Source organism: Panthera onca, chromosome A2, assembly GCF_046562875.1.
Source record: "Panthera onca isolate mPanOnc1 chromosome A2, mPanOnc1 haplotype 2, whole genome shotgun sequence".
NCBI classification, from domain to species: domain Eukaryota; kingdom Metazoa; phylum Chordata; class Mammalia; order Carnivora; family Felidae; genus Panthera; species Panthera onca.
The window spans coordinates 32,177,557-32,198,045 of NC_138340.1; the positions used below are offsets into that span (position 1 = coordinate 32,177,557).

At 42.5% G+C, this 20,489-nt stretch overlaps 1 protein-coding gene across 5 annotated transcripts in view; it reads right to left on the reverse strand.

Annotated features, from left to right (window-relative positions):
• The window catches only part of ADAMTS9 (ADAM metallopeptidase with thrombospondin type 1 motif 9), a 172,549-nt gene that overhangs the window by 137,146 nt on the left and 14,914 nt on the right, over positions 1–20,489 (reverse strand). For 4 of the 5 annotated variants that reach the window (XR_009609757.3, XM_060631519.3, XM_060631521.3 and 1 more), the window contains exons 4-8: positions 5,364–5,653; positions 2,787–2,870; positions 2,573–2,685; positions 1,828–1,868; positions 1,594–1,699 (exon numbers count right to left, since the gene is read on the reverse strand). Coding sequence is in view for 4 of the 5 variants with exons in the window: in XM_060631519.3 (XP_060487502.3) it covers positions 1,594–1,699; positions 1,828–1,868; positions 2,573–2,685; positions 2,787–2,870; positions 5,364–5,653 (634 nt within the window). In the remaining variant the exon portion in view is untranslated. The remainder of the gene's footprint in view (positions 1–1,593; positions 1,700–1,827; positions 1,869–2,572; positions 2,686–2,786; positions 2,871–5,363; positions 5,654–20,489) is intronic. The other variant, XM_060631520.3, reaches the window with a different exon arrangement.

Here is a 20,489-nt window from a genome sequence, read left to right on the forward strand (position 1 = left end):
AACAGAGTTAAACAAAACTAAGCAGTTTACTTTAATACAGGACTTGTCAGAGCCTTGACTTTATGTCACTCAGCCTTGTGACTCCAAGCAGGGCTCTACCGGGAAGAAAAAAAATGTTTTAAATCACTTGAATATAAAAATCCTTCCCCCCTTCACAGAGCATTCTCCTGGAATTATTGTTGGAGCGCTTGTACTGGGAAATGTTGGTAGGACCAGTTTTTAAACTGAGTTCCAAGAAATCCTTGAGTTTCACAAAAATATCTCAGAAACCAAAAAGACAAAGAGGAAGCAGACTAAGAAGGACTCCGGCTCACCATATCTGCTTAATTGAAAGCCATTTCTCTTTTGTGCTATAAATATTGAGCATCTGACAATATTTCCTTTGGAGAAAAGAAAACAGGCGTGCTCTTAAAATATGCTTCAAAGTTTTAAAATATACCTATTATATGCTGAACTAAATTGGAGATGGCTTTACATATGCATCTTGCTTTCCTTCTAGAATATCACATTGTGCATACATGCCTTCAAAACTCATTTGTTGAGGGGCACCTGGGTGACTCAGTCAGTTGAACGTCCAACTTCGGCTCAGGTCATGATCTCATAGTTTGTGGGTTCAAGACCCGTGTCGGGCTCTGTGCTGACAGCTCAGAGCCTGGAGTCTGCTTTGGATTCTGTGTCTCCCTCTCTCTCTGCCCCTCCCCAACTCATGCTCTCTATCTTTCTCAAAAATAATTTTTTTTTAATTAAAAAAGTTTTTAATTAAAAATTTAAAAAATTGTTGAATGAAAAAGCTTACTTGATAGATTATTTTTCCTATAAACAAAGTTAACAATGACATGCAAACTGATACACAACTACATTAGTGACATCTTTTGAAAAAATTATTTTTAAAAGATATAGAATAAGTAACTCATCCTAGAAAGAAAACAATGCAGATCAAAAATCAGAAGAATTTCTCGTAAATTTACACTCTTTCACCCATGTTCTAACTATCCTTTGTCTCTAAAGAACAAAAAGGAAAGGCCAATTTCATAATAACCACTAAGTGACCATAGTTAGGAAATGTTTTCTTCTCTGTATCTTTGTTTAATCTCTTCCCTGAAAAAAGGGATGCCATTGTGCCTAGAGGCTAAATGTCTGAAAGACAGCCTTGTATATCTACGATCAGGAATGATCTGGATTTGCGAAAATCTCGTGAACCAGGGGAAGAGAGACCGACCCTTCCAGATAAAGATGTTACGTCACAAAAGTTTCCTAAGCTAATACACCCTCAGCTTCAGTGGATGGGCTGGAAAGGCCTCATTCCTCCAATTCCCAGTAGGAAAGGAAAATATCAGATTTTGCACAGAAAACACGCGCATTTGAACCCAAGATACACGTCAGCCATGGCTGAAGAGGGTTCACCGCATTACTCAACTTTCTAAAGTCTAAGTTGTTTCTCCCAGTTAGGTCCAAGGCTCTTCAATCCTCAAATCTCTATTAGGACTCTAAGAGTAGTTCCACTCTCTGAAGTCAAGTGAATACTCACTGATGCCAAGGAAGAAAAGGGTTAGGTCACTGTGAATTAAATGGAAACACGGAAAGGAAACGTACACATGGCCCAGCTCGTGGGCTATTGTGAAAGCCGTGCTCAGTCCACTGTCTTCACTAATAGAACAGCTTCGGTAGGGATCACAGATGGTACCCAGTTCAGCAAGACCTGTTCAAAGGGGGGAAAAAAAAAGAAGGAAAGAAGGACTGAGAATTGCTTTAAAAACCAACTGCGGCTTGGAATAAAAACATGCAGTAGACCGTTGAAGCCATAGAGGATACACAGAGCACACTCACCTAAGGTGTCACATTTGTCATGAGCTCTGCAGATATCCTGTCTGAAAGCAAAGCAGACTTAGGGCCAGCATAATACCGAAGAGTAAATGTCAACACAAGTAAAACACTTCCCAATCCCCTAGACATTCACAACAGCACCCACCTTGTGGGGGAGGAGGTTACAAAACGCCAACAAGGCTGAGGGTTTGCAACTCACAAAAGCTTGGGAGCCAGTGACTTCCGGATTAAAAGCTACATCTAGCGGTCTCCTTCTGCCCCAGGGGTAGCCACAGAGCAAGTGAAAACCTCTCCAACTGGGACTTTCCCTCCCACAGCGGTGTGAGTGCTTCTAGTTCCTTTGGGAGCATTCCTGAGAAGGCTCTGGATGCCTTTCGTTTCAGTTCTTGTAAGAGTAAGCATTTGTGACTATATCCAAGGTTGCCAACAAGAAATACAGATAGGACAGTGCCCCTCTTGGTTGCCCTGCATGGCGCTTCAAACATTTTTGAGTTAGTAGCTGCCATTTACAAATTGGAAGATTTAAGGGGCGCCTGGGTGGCGTGGTCGGTTAAGCGTCCGACTCTTGATCTCGGCTCAGGTCACGATCTCACAGTTTGTGAGTTTGAACCCTGCATCAGGCTCTGTGCTGATGGTGCGGAGCCTGCTTGGAATTCTGTCTCTCCTTCTCTCTGGCCCTCCCCTGCTTGTACACTCTCTCTCTCTCTCTCTCAAAATAAATAAACTTAAAAAAAAAAAATCCATATACCTCGTTACAAGAACAGCGGTGTCATGCTGGATTCCACCTGGATAGTTGGAGTGCTGCCACTGGCAAAAATTTCTTAATGTTGTCTGGGCGTTAAAAGATATGGAAGGTCCTTCCTAAATGCGGAAGAGAATTATGATTGGCCCATTGTGCCGACACCAATTAGATATGCCATTTCGGATACATATACAAGAAAGAAGAAAAAAAACTTTATTACCTGTTCATTATGAATCACAACTAAGTTCACAATAACAATATTAATTAAATTTCCAATACTTGGGTCTTTATAGATAGAGGCTACCTGCAACCGAGATAAATTTTTCAAGGTTAATTGTGAACTCTGTGTAAGCAATAAGCAATACACTTCTTACGCTGGGCTCCACCTCTTGCCACGTTTTCACGTAACATATGCATTTGGTAGTTCTGAATTTGCATTCATTCAACAAACACGTATTAAAACTCTCTTTGAAAAATTCACAGACAGCAGTTTCAGATGATAATGAGACCTAACAAGTCTAAATTTCAAAGTGTTTTCCTTGGAAACTGCATTGCTACGCAACTTAAAAGTTTTCGGTGCCAAAGCACTGGATATTAATTTTCGATCACTCTTTCATCCCAGTTGAAGCCCCAGATTGCCCAATTATGGAATCTCACAGTGACCACGCGTTTGCTAATATTGCCATTCTTCATGTTTACCTCCCATTTGTGTTCCTCACAAGCTGGTAACCTGTTTTTTTTTTTTTTCGCCAGTATTATCATTAATTATGAGAGCTAACATTCATCGAATGCCTGTTGTGTACCAGATCATTGCTGAAAACTGCACACACATTTGCATTTAGTCCCCACAGCAAAACTCTGAGCTGGGTATTATAATCTCTGTGCAACAAGTAAGGAAACTGAGGCTCAGAGAAATTAAGTAACTGTTCCAAGACTAGACAGCAGTGAGGAGCAGAGCCAGGCTCCATTTGACCCAGAGTCTGGGCTCAAAACTGAAATTCTTCTGAAAGGTCTGAACGTATAGGTTGGAAATGGACTTGACTCAGTGCGAAGGCTGATTAGGTTCTCCTTTCCTTCCTCCAAGACAGGAGAGGGCTGGGGCACATGGGATTGAGCCTGGGGAAGGGGTGAGAGGGGAGAGGAGAGGGGAGGCAGGTTGAGGTGTGGGGTGGGGAGGACAAAGGAGTGGTTCACAGCAGTGAGGGGAAAGAGAGAGAACCAGAGGCGAGGGCGAGAGAGGAAGAAATCCTAAAGCATAGTTCCCAAACACGGCTGCTTTTCTTATTCTTTTGAGGAATTTATTAAAAGTACATTCTTGTTTATACAACTTAGGGTCAGTCCATTGGAAGAAAAGCTATGTTGAGTCTTAAAATGAATGAGGGGAGATTATATGTGCTGCTAAAGAACAATTCCCAGTATTTTTAAAAGAAAAGAATAATACGTATAACACCGTATATTAATACTCCATTCTGGTTTGAAAAAAAGATACATATGCATACATATTCATCTAAGAAATACCTAGAGTTGTGTTGTCCAATATGGTAGCCATTTGCTACATGTGACCACTAAGTACTAGAAATGTGGCTCATCAAAAATGACATGTGGGGTGCCCGGGTGGCTCAGTCAGTTCAGGGTCCAACTCTTGATCTCAGCTCTGGTCATGATCTCATGGTTCCTGAGTTCGAGTCCTGCATCAGGCTCTGCACTGACATTGCTGAGCCCGCTTGGGATTCTGTCTCCCTCCCCTCTCTACCCTGCCCTGCTTGCAGGCACACACACACACACTCTCTCTCAAAATAAACAAACATAAAAAAATAAAATGATACGTGCTGTTGAGTGTAAAACACGTATTGAATTTTGAAGACTTAGTATGAAATAAAAGTAAAGTATTGCATTAGCAAGTTTTGAAACGATAGTATTTTGATAGAAAATAAAATACATTATTAAAACTAATTTTACTTTTTTTTTCCTCACAGAGTGGCTAGAAAATTTAAAAATACATACGTGCCTTGCATTATATTTCTATTGGGCAGTGCTGGTTAGAAACATATGCAAAAAAACCTTTTAATAGTTGTCGCCTCTGGGAAGGAACCAGGGTAGGGAAGGACACTTATTTTTCATTAATAGTCTTTGGTTCTGTTGGATTTTTTTTTTTTTTTTTTTTTTTTTTTTTTTTTTTTATAATGCAAACCTATTGATTTCTTGATTCAAACCAAGAGTAGGAAAATACAGAGGAGAGATTTGAGGGCCTCATCCCAGGGCTATTTCATTCGAATCTTGGGGAAGGGGACAGAGCTTGCAGCTCAAAAAGCTCCAAGGTGATTCTGATTCACAAGAAGCACTCAAAAGTCTTACGAGAGACCCGAACCCGGTTGTGCAAGTTCATATGTCACACAAAGAGCACTGGGTTTGGGACGTGGACACTACAGGTCACATGCAGTCTCTAAGCCCCTGATCAGCTTTACTTGACCACGGGCAAGTGACCTAAGTCCTCTGAGGCTCAGTTTCTCTGTAAAATGGGGGCGATAAGCTTACCTAGGAGAGTTGCCAGGAGGATTAGAAATGCCACCTTGTCACAATGAAGCACACTGTCTAGCGGAATGAACATTCAGGACGGTAGCCCTTATTGTTCTGACAGAAAGGCAACCAATACGTAATCTTAGGTTCTCTTCGGTCACTTGCCTGAATCGTTGAAATGCCAGCCCTGAGGAGGATCTTCCACAGCACTGGGTGGAAACCCATTTCCCAATGGCACATTTAAGGACCTCACAAATCACCTTCTTTGGAATGTACTTACAATTGACATTAAAGTTAAAATATAGTGCTGAAGGTTTGCTCCGTGGTATAAAACCATTTTGTTGTCTGCCACCACCATCACTTCTACAAACCGTGGGTAGGATAGAAAACGTTTTGTTCTTCTGTGGGTCCTCTTTTCCCTCGTGCTGTCCGTCTTGTTACCAGAGGCAGGCAGAGCCTTTGTTGCTAAGCTGCTTTTTAGTACCGCCACATCGTCAGCCAGGCTATGCTTCTCTCCCCGTTTTCTTGTTCTCATTTTCCTCTTGTCTTCACTGTGACTATTTTTGCGTTCTGTAACAAATCAGATGGCGCATATTATGTTTCGAGCCACATCTATTTCATATTAAGAATGTAATTCGCCACGTCTTAAAATGATGCCACTGTTGTCAAATTACATACAAAACCGAGTTCTACACCCTGTGGACTCCACGGGAGAAACTCAATCTGCACTCTCATCTAAATGACTAAGGACCTGAAATGAGCCTCCCCGGAAGCTTCCATAAATGCTCAAAGTATTAGAAAATCAGGCATGGGTTTAAGGGAAACAATTGCCTATGACTCTTTTCATTTAGTAACAAAGTCCCGCTGGGATTTAAGTGGTTTCCATTCATTGTTCTTTGCCACAGACAAAGGAAGCGCCAACACAGGTACTGAGCTTCAGAGAATGGAAATGGAGATGTCTCATATACACCACTTTTGATATCCAAGGAGCTACAAAATAAAGAGGCCTGAGAGGTGGCGAGGCTAACAGACAATACAAAGGAACTCTAGAAAACGCATGACAAGGTTATTTTTCTATTACTGTCTTAAATAACTGTAACACGTGAAAGGTAAGAATAGAATCACTCCTCTTCATCGTCATTGAATTTTTAATTAATTTACTTCAGGGCTCAGCTAAGGAAGTGGGTTGAATTCAGAGAGTATGAACGGGCCATTGGGGCCGTGATGGATAGGGCCAGAATAGCTCTACTCATTTCTGACTCTTGCCTAGGTACCCCGTCAGTTCTACATAGTCTTGCTGCTCAGAGTGTGGTCCATGGACCAGCACCATTGGCTGCTCCCACAAGCTTGTTAGAAACGTAGACTCTGGCCCCACTCTACACCTGATACATCAGGATCTCCATTTTAACAAGATCTCCAGGTGATTCATATTCATATGCATGTTTTGAGAAGCACGAGTCTGGAACATGGCTTGAAGCTTGTATTGCTGATGGAAATAATTCAATTTTAAAGTCATCAACCACACAATAAACAGAATAAGCATAAATGTGCCTGCCCAAACAGGCTTGGAGTAAAAACAGAACTTAATCAGTGATGTTGCCTCTCATCTCATAAATGTACTCCCAGGTTTGAATGCCACCATCTCGTAGCCTGAAACAGGCAACAGAATTGTACAATGGACAAGTATGCTTACCTAAGACACGAGTGCTAGAATTTATTACGCCAATTACAAAGATTAAACTATGAGTGGTTTCACATTTGAAGGGTTCACATATTTGACCATGAAAACCATTGCTAAAGTAACTGATGGAGGCCAAGATGTGTATTTTGCCCAAGATGAGTGTTTTAGCAGTTGTTACAATAGTGAAATTAGTTCATACTGTCAAACAACTTATATGCGATTTGGCCATAGATCACATAACTAGCCCAAAGTCTGATTCATAGCACAATTCAATATGACATCCTTTTGTTCGGGTCTCCTTCAAGTACATTCATATACGTTATACCCATGCCATATGGGTCATTGGGCTGTCCCTTTTTAAGTCATCAAATGACTATGGAATAGATATTAATCAAGTACCTACTATGGGCCAGGCATTGAACTAGGCTCTTTGGTGTATGTTACCTCACGCTTCCTTTTAGAATGAGAAAATTAACCTCTACTGAGGAAAATAAATCTCAACGAGATTGAGCAACTTGTCCAATGTCACACGCAGGAAGTGGCCATACAAGGTATGAGATGTGTGTTTGTTCACTGCCCTGAAAACCGCTTTATCGGGGCGAGATTTCTCAAGACCTGGGGATTGAAATGGGCTCATGGTTTGGTTGCGTCTCAACTGAAAAAAAGAGAGCACCTGGATATTTTCACAAAGACTAGCTCTTTACGGAGGCCATGTTGAAAATGGAATGCTTTTTAATATTAAGAAACTATGTCATTTACTTTATGAGAAACAAATAATCCTGGTTAATGTCTTCTGTAAAAGCTTAAGACAATTATTGAAATCAGTAAAGTTTCAAAGGTTTTAGAGTCTCTTTTTTTTCTACTATTTCATGAATTTGTACTCTACTCTTTACTATTTTCTTTCGTCTACATACAGTGGTTTCATGTTCTTTTCCTTTTCCAGTGTCTTAAGGAGAAGGTACGATTACTGATCTGAGATATTCTTTCTGAATAGAGCCATCGATGGTGCTAAAGTTCCCTCTAGCTCTGCTTTACCTGTAACCCAGACATTCTGATATGTTCTATCTTCATTCTCGTTCACCTCCAAGTATTTTCCAACCTCCCTTTTGACCTCTTGGTTATTTCGGCGTGGGCCGTTTACTTTCCACATTGCTTTGAGTTTCCCACTTTTTAAACGGTTTGGATTTCGACTTTCATCCCACTGTAGTCAGAGAAGGTGCTATGTATTACCTCTATCCTTTAAAATTTATTGAGTTTTTTTTATGGCCTAGCATATGATCTATTCTGGAGAATGTTCCTTGTGCACGTGAGAAGAATTTGTGTTCTGCTGTTGCTGGGTAAAGTATCGTATGGGTATCTGTTGGGTGTAGTTGGTTTACACTGTTGTTCAAGTTTTCTGTTTCCTGTCGATATTCTGCTTCCCTGGTCTAACCATTATAGAATATGGGGTACTGAAGTTCCAAGAGTTACTGGTGAATTGTCCATTTCCCCCTTTATTTCTGTCGGTTTTTGCTTCATGTATCTTGGTGCTTTGTTATGAAGTGCATCTATATTCATTATGGTTAAATCTTCATAGTGAATTGGCCCTTTTTTAGAATTATAAAACACTCTGGCAAGCTTTACTGTATCAATAAAGTAATGTGAAAGCGGCCAGTCAGTATATGATTGCAGTCATATGAAATGTGACAACAGGCAGAGCGAAAGAGACAGAAAGTAGGTTAGTTGCTGGAGGTGGGGCAGGGGTGTGAGTGGTTGATAGCTAAAGGGTATGCTGTCTCTTTTTCAAGTGATAAAGATGTTCTAAAAGTGACTGTGATGATGGTCGCACATATCTGTGAATACGCCAGAAGCCATTAAATTGTATACTTCAAATGGATGAATAGGATGATAGGTGAATTAGATCTCAATAAAGCCGTTCCAGAGAGAAAATATGTCAGTTTGTGAAAAATAAATAATATTTACTTCAGGTCTTCCTTAAGTATTTTGATTTATCAGGTTTAGTTAGAGAAAAGTATACCTGCAGTGAGAAAACCACTCAGGAAATGCTGTAAAGAATTCACTCTTTCTGACCACTGAGCGGGGAAAATAAACTCTCAGAGAATCAACCATCAGGGGATTGGCACATGGAAAATCTGAGGAGGAACTGAGTCGGAGGAGGCACTAACTGGAAACAAAGTACACTTATTTAAATAACAAAGCTGAAGAAATCAGGCATTTAGTCACAAAGAGACTACAGTGTATAACAGAGAACAACACACGAAAATCCTAATATTCCTGGAAGACATTTCATTCACAAGTAATCTGTATATCAAAGAAATAATTCAGTAGGCTTTATGTGGCATGAACAAGCAGGAATAAAATGACTTCTTTGGAATCAAAAACAACATCTTCTCATAGATAATACATCTGATCTTTTACCCTAATCAGTTAGAATCCTATTTGATGACCTAATTGGCTCGACTAATTCCAACCACATTATCCATTTTAACAGGCAAATTTTAATTTAACATTAAAAAATAGTATGAGCTTTAAAGATTCAGGTATTCATAATGACTAAAATGCATGGACGTTGTTTTACTGAGAACTGAAAACACAGGAACTGTAACGTGCATACCTACAAATAGAATTTGTAATAACAGCCAAGGATTTCCACCAAGGGACGTACAGGATAAAAAGAAAGTTGTCCACATTTCTCTTTTATGACCTGGTCGCATCATAGAACTGAGCCTAGTGTTTCCAATTTGCAATGTTACTTTGCTACCAGTTTTATCAGAATGGGCTCCATAGTGAAATTTCACCCTGGTGGAAAGCACAGGACAAAAGGCACATTTTTGCTCTTCTGTCCCCTCCTCCCACCACTCCCCCCAAGAAGCTTTACATGTATTAGTACTTTTTGTTGAGATATAATTTGTATACCATAGAATCCACCCTTTCAAAGGGTATAATTCAGTGGTTTTCTTGAGCATATTCATAAAGTCGTGCAACCACCACCATTATCTGATTTCAGAACATTTTCATTGCCCCATAAAGAAGTTCTGTACCCATTAGTGGGCACTCCCCATTGCCCTTCTCCCTCTAGCCCCTGGAAATCACTAACTTATGTATCTATGGATTTGCCTACTCTCTCATGTCATACGGACAGAGTCATACACGACGTGGCCTTTTGTGACTGGCTTCTTTCACATTTTATTTATTCGTTTCTTAACTGGCGGCATTTGGGTCTAACAATCCAACTGGGTAATTCTACTAGGACCATGGGTGTACAAGTTTTTGTGTGACCATGCTTACGTCTCTCTTCGGTATGTACCTAGGAGAACTGTTGTGCTTACCATTTGGAAGAACTGCCAGCTTGTTTTCCAAAGTGGCTGTACCATTCTCTTGCCTCTTCTTAAAGTTCAAATATGACACTCAGAAATAGGAGATCATTTTTTCAAGATGGTTTTCCTTCGAGGATTCCTCAAAAACTCATCACATTCACTTAACGAAATAACTTAGGAGCGACCCGTACGCCTTCAAATCTTAAAACAGTGCGTTGAGCAGAAGAAGATATACCGTTGTCAAATAAGCACACGAAACTACGCTCAGCATCGTACATTATCAAGGAAATGCAAATTAAAACAACATGAAGATATCGCCACATGTCATTTACAACGGCCAAAATCTGGAACACGGACAACGCCAACTGCTGGCAAGGATGTTAACAACGGGAACTCTCATTCATTGATGGTGGGAATGTAAAATGGTACAGCCACTTTGGAAGACAGTTTGTCAGTTTCTTACAAAACGAACCATACCACATTATGTACCAATCAAGCTCCTTGGTATTTACCCAGAGGATTTGTTCACAGAAAAACCTGCACATGGAGGTCTATGGCTCCTATTCATAATTGCTAAACTTGGAAGCAACCGAGATGTCCTTCAGTAGCTGAATGGATAAATAAACTGTGACACAGCCAGACAATGGAACAGTATTTAGCGCTAAAAAGAAATGAGCTAGCAAGCCATGTAAAGACATGAAGGAACCTTGAATGCATACTGCTAAGTGAAAAAAGCCAATCTAAAAAGGTTATACACTGTACTGATTCCAACTATGTGACATTCTGGAAAAGGAAAACTATGGCGAAAGTAAAATATCAGTGGTTGCCAGAGGCTGGGGCACGAAGGGATGGGTGGGCAAAGCAGAGAGGATATTTAGAACAGTGAGAATACTGTGTATGAAATCATAATGATGGATACATGTCATTTTATGCATTTGTCCAAATACAGAGAATATAATTTTTTTTAACTTTTTTTTAATTTATTTTTGAGACAGAGAGAGACAGAGCATGAACGGGGAAGGGGCAGAGAGAGAGGGAGACACAGAATCGGAAGCAGGCTCCAGGCTCTGAGCCATCAGCCCAGAGCCCGACACGGGGCTCGAACTCACAGACTGTGAGATCGTGACCTGAGCCGAAGTCGGACGCTTAACCGACTGAGCCACCCAGGCGCCCCCAAATACAGAGAATATAAAACACCAAGAAGAAATCATAATATAAATATGGACTTTACGTGATTGAGATATAATCATTATGGTATATCAATGTAAATTCATCAACTGTAACAAATGTACCCTCTGGTGAGAGATGTTGATGGTAGGGGAGGCTATACAGGCCCGAGGGTAGGGGATGTATGGGAAATTTCTGTACCTTCCTCTCATTTTGCTATTAAAACTGCTCTATAAAATAGACTTAAGACAAAAACAAACAAACAAAAAACACGAAAAAGCATAATGAAATGCACATTTGCCTTCAGAGAAAAGTGCAATATTTTGCAGTCTCCACCCTTGCATGCACAAAGAAACAAATGAGGCTGGTTAAACAGCTGGAGGGGGCAGGGGTGTGTTTCCTAAGGCCACATCATAAGCACTCAAGTTGTAACATTTTGTAACAAGAAGATGAGTTAATACTGGCTTTTCCAACTGCTTTGCGTTGCTGACTACTAAGCGGAACCAGTGATGCTTACACCAGCACAGTGTTCCAAGATCTCACGGGCTGAAGGGAGCACGCTTCAAGCCCTATTTGACTTTGGGCAAGTATCCCACCCTCCCGCCAATGCCCACCTTTCACTCTCCATTCTCTCACTTATAAAGCTCAGTAAGAACAGTACCCATTTCATAGACTTGTCTGAGGAATAGTTGGAGGTCATGCACATAAAGTGCCTAGCACATAGGAAGCAACCAGTAAGTAGAGTTATTCTTTCTATTCTTTTTTACAAGTCATAAAGGACTTAAAGGAACCATTTAAGGGAGAGTGACTACATAAAAACAATTATCTGGGGTACAGTGACAATTCCAAAGATATAAGCTATTTGTACCCTTAAATGATCTTTTCTAAGTCACTTCTCTGGACCTCAGTTTCCTGACCTCTTAAATGGGCATGTCAGGGCATGCTCCTATGTTACGGTGGTCTTGAGAATTAAATAACAAAGTACATAGAACATTCCTTATATGTTACATGTGGAATTTTAAAAAATTACTTCTGGAACACCTAATTTGTGAAGGTAGTGAGCTAGGTAAGTTGAAATAAACAATATCAAAAACAAAACAAAAATAAAACTTGGGGCCAATCCTTAAAAAAATTATATTATAAAAATTCAAGATGGCGGGACGCCTGGGTGGCTCAGTCAGTGAAGCATCTTGGTTTCGGCTTAGGTCATGATCTCATGGCTCATGGGTTCAAGCTGCATGAGGTTCCGGGCTGACAGCAAGGGGCCTGCTTGGGATTCTTTCTCTCACCCTCCCCCTATGCCCCTCCCCTGCCTGTGTTCTCTCTCTCTCTCAAAATAAATAAATAAACTTAAAAAAAAAAAAACAACAAATTAAGATGGTTTCATTATTTAAAACCTCACAGTAAAAAAAAAAAAAAAAACTGTAACATTTGGCTATTTTTGGTAAAAAATATTTTAAAGGCGCTTCATGTCACATTGCCATACAATAGAACGCATATGGCATTACAAAATAACTGGAATCATTTTAGAAACTAACATTCAAGCCTTGTTATTCAGCAGTCACTCAATGAGAGTTTCATGTCCGCCGGGGTTGGGCTAAGGAGACCCAAACGTTAACTTTAACAGTTGGGAAGTTAATTATTGCTCTCTATTTTCAGAAGGTTTATCAAAATTTAACTGAACTTCCTTAAGGCACTGAGCCACCTTGTGACCTCATGGTCTAAGTGGGCAGAGAAATCATAGCACAGAACCAAAGGGAAGACTATGCCTCCCTTCTGCTCCACCTTGGCCTGGCAGCCAAAGGAAACCGGACAGGAATCTGTGGGTCCTGCTCCTGGCTTCTGGAGGCAGACCAGCCCCGGTTTGTGGCCCTGCCCGAGCACTCCTATAACTGCCCTTTGTGCCTCAAAGCCTCAGTTCCCTCATCTGAAAAATGAGGATAATAACAGGATAACAACAAAAATGAGGATCATAACAACAATCGTAATAGCAATGACAGCACATTGAAGGGTAACTGTGAGGATAGAAAGAGAGGGTGTCCAAAACATCCTCAGTGCAAAGCACGGCATGCAGGAAAGACCCACTAAGTATTTAAGGTGATAATAATGATGAGTGATGTCTTTACTAGTCATTTGCAACAGATCTCCTCTTTAGGAATTCGTGTGCTGATACTAAGGTTTCTCAAGGAAAACAGTTCTATTTCAGAAAGACTCTTCTACAGGAAAGAAGGGAGGGTGGGGGAGGGGACCAAAGGGTGAAGGGCCGGTCCCTGCTCCAGTGGGACATCCGGTCCAGTGACAAGCACACGCGCACTGATAGGGGGAAGACAGTCTGAGATGTCACGGGATGGAAACAAAGGCCACAAACGCTTCCATCTCTCAACTGACTCCAAGAGCCGATAACATACCGGGAAGAAAAAGGAGAGGCCAGTGGCATTGCCCAGACTGTCTTTGTTCTCGTCAGATCTAAGATCTGCATTACTCCCGTCTGTTCAAAGGGTTCATGAAGCCTTCAGACAGAGATTCGGTTGGAGAGAAAAAAGTCTATTGGGACCAGAGGACGATGGATAAACAAGACCCATGGCGGGGGCGGGGGGGGGGGGGAAGGTAAAACATAAAAAGAAAAACGGCCATAAAACCAATGAATGTTCTAATAATAAAGAACAATGAGTTTCCAGCAACTGGGTATGGAAGGAGCTGGGGGGTGGAGGGAAGACTGTCCTGGATGAATGAAAACTCACCAATGTTTAATTTTTTTAAAGGTCCTCAACTTGCTGGCTTTAAAAGCAAGAGTGAATCCCCAGATACTCACTGGGATATGTCAAACCCATTTCTCTGTACAAACGGTGAGCTTTGGGGAAAACACAAATGGCGCGCACAGTGTCTCGTGATGCTCTGTGCTCAGTGCCGGCAGGGAAATACGTGCAAAGGGCAGTGGTGGAAGACAGTTTGCTAAAACTCCTTTTGGCTGGCCAGAACCTTTGTGAGCTATGTTTCCCTGAGAGTGGTTCATGGGACATTAGTCCCAGAACATATTTCCAGAACCGAATAATGTAGGTTTGCAAAACATTACATGCAGCATTTCCATCTGGGACTTTCTCCATGCTCATTAGCATTTTAAGAACGTCAAGTCTTGCAGGGAAGAACCCAGTGTACGTTTGTTGAACCACATAAGAGGGAAACTTACGGGCTCTTGGCGAGGTTACAGGGCAGGTGAGGGGGACTGACTCAGTCCTGGAAAGACAATGGAAAGAAGTGTATTGAGGAACTTTCCTCTGGACGGGGGCCGGTGGCGGGGGGGGGGAGGGCGGTGGCAGAGACGGGGATGCCATTGGAAGAAAACACTTGAGAAGCTTTCTTGCAGAGTTCAAGGGGCTCGGGTGGGTTGTGGGCTGTGGGTGGTGGGAGGCACATCTGAGGGTCATCACACTATCTTCCAGCGGGTGGGTGCCTCCAGCCAAATGGGGAGACTCGGGGCACTACACCCAAAGGCCCAGCTTCCGCATTCAACAGCCTGCACCTCATTCAACAAAAGCAGTAACAAGGGGCTCCTGGCACAGTAACGCTGGCTGACATTTGTTGAGTGGGTTTCTCTGTGTCAGGGGCTCTTCTAAGCACTTCGTATCGATTAACTAGATCATTCCTCCAAGCAACCAGATATGGGAGGGACTAATTCTATCTGTTTCAAAATGAGGAAACTGAGTCATACTTGAAATAACTTGAGAAAATATTTAAAGAATATCTATTTGACGCAGTATAACATGCTGAACATACCCAGGCCTGCATGTCACTAAGAGACTGTTTGGTTTTACTATTAATATCCTGCAAAATACTCTTCTGGAAATGTTGGTTTTGACTCATTCCATTCTCTCCGCAGTAAGGGGAGCCTGGCCTTTCTGGCGGTGGGGTGCCAGCCGCCCACAGCCACCCTGTGCTATCTGCAGCCTGCTTTGGATGGCCGCCTCCCAGGCCCCTTTGTGACACAGCTTGGGACCTTCTAGGCCAGCACTTTCCAGAAGAAATAAAATGTGAGCCACACATGGAAGTTAAAATTTTCTAGTAGCACATTTTAAAAACACCAAAAGGAACAGATGAAATTAATTTTGATGATATTTTCTATTTAACCCCATATATCTAGAATATTATCATTTCAACATGTGGCACTAGGCCACATTTCAAAGGCTCAGGAGCCACATGCGGCTGCTGGCTGCCATTATAGGACGGTCCCTTCAAGGTGCTCGCAGAGTGAATACCGGATCCAACATGCTGTGCCAGGGAAGTGTGGGCTTGGGACTCAGAAGGACCTGCGTTTAAATCCCAGTTTCTCCACATTCAAGCTGTGTGACTTTATGCAAGTCATTTAAGGTCTTTGTGCCTCCGTCTTGTCATCTGTGAAATGGGGATAAGGAGAGTTCCTCCCTAACAGGGCAGTGGGGAGGATTCAATGACTTCATACACACAGAGGAACGACACAGGGCCAGGCTGTGTAAAGGCTCTGAGGGCCTTGGTTCTGGGGTGCCTCGTGACTAAAGATGAGCAGCCCGAAGGCTGCAGAAAAGAGGTGGCCCCAGGGCTTGCTGCTATCTGACCTTTCACTGCAGCAGCAGTGGCTCTCCAGCTGAATGTGGTGCCTGTGGGGGGTCGAGGTATCCCTCCCCTGTCAGAGATTAAAGAGCAGTTGGCCCTGCAACTCTTTAAAAAGGCTTCTAGGCAACTCCTCGGGGGCATATCTCCCACATTCCTTTGATACACATCTCCCAGTTTACACACGACTGAGGACTAGCTTCCACACCACAGCCCGGACTACACATCCTTTCTCCTCCTCATGTCCGTGTCTCAGCCACCACGGAAATGAGTGGTCACAGGGACACAGTCTAATCTGATTACAAGTAGAACCACCTGGAACCCTCCGCAGTCACAAGCCACCCTCCTGCAGCACCCTGGCCCAGCTCAGATGTTCTGTTGCTTTAAATTCAGCTGTTGCTTTAATCCCCTACATGAATTAAGAGCCTGTTATCTCTCCCTATAGCCTTGAGATAGCTTCCTAAAGGATCTCAGTAGTTTATTCCTCATTATCCTTACACATCAAATAAATCCAGTGATATTCCCAAATCTCATTTGAGGTGCACTTTGGAACATCGTCTTTCCAAGCGCGGCTTCCACCAACGGCCTTCCCTTGACCTGCAGCTTGGAAAGTACACAGGACGCAGAAGTAAGAGGCCTGTGCTCAGGGCCCGGTTTTTCATTCGCCCCACTTCCAAGATTACGAATCCCTTCAAAGTGCTGAGCCTTGATCCTCTCTGATCCAGAAAAAGAAGGAATGGAAAAGTTCTCTCTCAAGTTCCTTCCAGTATTAAAAAATTGTGAGTTCTTATCTTTTATAAGATAAAAGCAAATAATGCTGAAAAATGAGCTCCTAGGATTCAACACAGGCTAAACCCACCAGAGTGTCCTCTCCTGGTCAACTGACACTTGGAAAGAGGGTGTCAAAGAGACAGCCAAACAGGGGGCAGGGTGGGAGGGTGGAAGGAGCCAGAGTAAATCCAGAGCAGAGAGACACCCACAGAAAAGAAGTGGGTGGCAGCTTATGTTCAAGGGAAGTGCAGTGTGTGTGTGTGTGTGTGTGTGTGTGTGTATGTGTGTGTGTGCGTGCATGTCTCCATTATTCACTGCACATTTTCTATTTGGCACCTGCTAAAACAGATAATAGTTGCTGAAAACCATTTCCATTCTCTCTAATCTAACTTGTTAGAGTGGAAAGGCATCAAATGTGAGAATTAGGAAATTGGCTTACAAGAAAAAAAAAACAAACAGCACATCATCAGGAAACTTTGGAAAAGCCTTAAACTGTCCCCGGAGCAACTTGGGACTAATGGAGTCCTGTCTCTCATTCCACACACCACAGGCCAACTGCTATCTTCAACCCCCTGCTCTGATTCTAATGTCCCGCGAGAGATGAAGAGTAATAAATCAGCAAGCATTGCACCAACATTTACCCCTTGCTTTTGCTCCTTCTCGGACCCCACCACCTGCAGGTACACAAAGCATCGTATCTTGCATTTCCTTATGCTCCTTTTTGGGGTCTTCAGAATGCTTCATATTTATTGATTCGCAGCTGTACAGAATGCCCATGCAGAAGTCTGGCCCAGACAGGAGCCGACTTTGGCTACTCACAAATGGCTACAGTAACAATTCTGTAATGATCTGAGTATCAAAGAGAGCCTAACTTTGGCAGATACAAAGTTAAACCGTTTAAATCTCAACTGCATGATAAAATAGCCCTTCATTGAACAAGTGGGTTTATTCCCTCATACGAAGAGAACTAACAGATTCTACAGCATCTTACTTCAAAAAGACGGCCCATTCAGGTCAGATGAAGAGTCTGAGCTCCGCCCCGACGAACCCCAAATACTTCTTCCCTCTGTTAGTCTGCACGCCTGACCAATTTCCCTCTGGCCCTGACCAAAGCCTTCTGAAGTTTGTTACATCTCTTCTTGAGAAGGAGGTGTGCATCTAAACTTGTTTCAGGGGCTTACCTGGAAGATAAGCACATTGGCCAGGTATTCTATGACCCTTTTTTCCTCGACCGACAATGGGTTTCTGAAGCAAAGTGATAGGAACAACCAGGAATGATGACAGGTGACAAGGAAATCAATCTGGGGCTCAAAGTAAAGCAGGGAGCCCTCATGCTATCTCTGGTTCCAGACGCTTACCAAAAGTGCCAAGACAGGAGACAGGAAAGCAGGTCGTACATCACGGGGTCCTAATTTCGTGCCCAAACCTAACTTGCCACTTGACAATTCCCAATTGCAAACTGACTCTCACAGGCTTCCAACACAGGTGAGTACAATCCTTGAATGGTAGACAAGGGAGTCTTAGTAAATACTGTAAATCGAGGATCTTTCTATTGGTAGGTTTAAAAAAAGAAGAAGAAAGAGGGTTATCAAGGTACTCCAGATAAAGGGGCAAAAATCAACCCAACCAAGCTGCCTTTTGTGCTCAATGAAATTACTCTGATAAGTGGCTCATTCCTGGTAGCTTTGTTCTTGGTACCTGCTCTGGGTTTAGGGCTGACCCAGGTCGTTCGAATGGCTGCAAATGCAGACTGACCTTAGGACGACAAAGAGGAATCAGTGAATAAAAGAAGTGGAAAGGGGGGGAAAGACCGCGGGGAGCAAATCTAACCCAGAAGGAAAATCGTAATTTAATAAGGATGACACTGGCAAGGAAGTGAAAAGTTATTTAAGAGATAGAACAACCAGCCGCGACATGGGGAGCTGATTCAGATCACAGCCTAAACGAGTGGACTTGAAGGAGGCATTTCAGGGACAATTAGGAACGTTTTATAAACAGGCACTGTTCAGGTTATATGGAGCGATTATTGTTGATTTTGCTCAGCATGGTATATTTACATTACAGTTACGGAAGAAAGTATCCTCGTTTTTCAGAGATGTCCATGGGAGTATTCAGATAGAAAATGTCACGGTACCTGGGTTTCCTTTAAAATAGTCCAGCAGAGAGAAAAAATAAAAAGCACACATGGCAAAAAAAAAAGCACACATTACGGGTAGATGGGTTCGTTTACAATTGCCTCCACCTGTTTATGTGTGCTTATATGTTTCTTAATAACGTGCTTTTTAAAAGACACCAGGGAGGGTCGGGGGCCGGGGGGCATCTGGGTGGCTCAGTCAGTCAAGCGTCTGACTTTGGCTCAAGTCATGATCTCACAGTTCGTTGGTTGGAGCCCGGCGTTGGGTTCTGTGCTGACAGCTCAGAGCCTAGAGCCTGGAGCCTGCTTCGGATTCTGCGTCTCCCTCTCTCTCTGACCCTCCCTCCCCTCTCTCTAAAATAAATAAATAAATAAATAAATAAATAAATAAATAAATAAATAAAAAGACATGATGGAAAAAATTGAAATGAAAGAAAAAAACACTGCCTGTATTAGAAGTTTCTTTTTTATTATCCTTTCATTTTGTTGTATAGCACTATTAACACTGATGTTTTTAAATGTTTTTATTTATTTTTGAGACAGAGAGAGACAGAGCATGAGCAGGGAAGGGGCAGAGAGAGAGGGAGACACAGAATCGGAAGCAGGCTCCAGGCTCTGAGACATCAGCACAGAGCCCGATGTGGGGCTCGAACTCACAGACTGTGAGATCATGACCTGAGCCAAAGTCGGACGCTTGACCGACTGAGCCACTCAGGCGCCCCAACACTGATGTTTTTAAAAAGCTGCCACAAAGAAGATAAATCTGAGGGAAGAGGCTCAAGAATTCAGTTATTTAAAAAAGTAATTTTCTAGTAATTTGCAAAGAGAGAGGCCATTGCTTATTGCCTAATGCATCTGACTATGTATTAGATATAGTCATTGGAGAACATATCAAAGACAAAAAAAGGTATACACACTGATGAGGAACAAAAAGGTGTAAGTGACAGGAAATTAAGCCAAAACAATAAATCCCAAATGGTGGAAACTATCTTTAAAGATTCAAACAGCCCTGTGTTTGAGGGCTGTTTCCCTTACACAGTGCGCACAAGTTCATTGACCGCTTGGAGTTCAGCTTTCTTATTTGTAAAAGGGAATAACTGAGGCATCTTCCTTGCAGGGAGCTGTTGTTGCAGGACTAACTGAAAGAACCCACGGTGTGCCCAGCACAAGGCTCCTTGACTGTTGCCCATTCTTACATTCACAGGCTGAACAGCCCAAAGAAAGGATGTGAAGATACAGAGGGTGTGTGGGAAGACGAAGGCAGGCCGGCTTCTCACAGAAGTAACTAATTAGCCAACAACCACTGACCTGCCTGAGCCCGGGCAGGAGCGTGAGGTCAGCCAATGCTTCTGTCGCATCCTGGAACCCTCAAGCTGTCCCAGAATTGTTTACCTAAAGCCCCCCTCGGAGGTCTGCCCTTAGCTCTGTCTCTCACTCCATTTGGGCCCAACTCTCAGGGCAGCTAATCTAATCAGCTAATCTATGCTAAATTATTAATGGGATCCCAGAGGTTAATGAGTAACAAGGATACTCTCCAACAGAGGCAAGCTGCAGACCAAGGCCTCAGCGAGTCATTAGAGTCTCGGTGGGAATTCCGGGCATCAGGCAGCCCTCCTCCAATCCTATCAAATTATAGGCAAGCATGTTAAAAATCCTGCCAGCAAAAGTAATCCATATCCGAATGCAAACGAATCAACAAAGGACAGAGCAAAAAACCCTCCAAGTACACCAGCACAAAATGGTTGTAGGCAT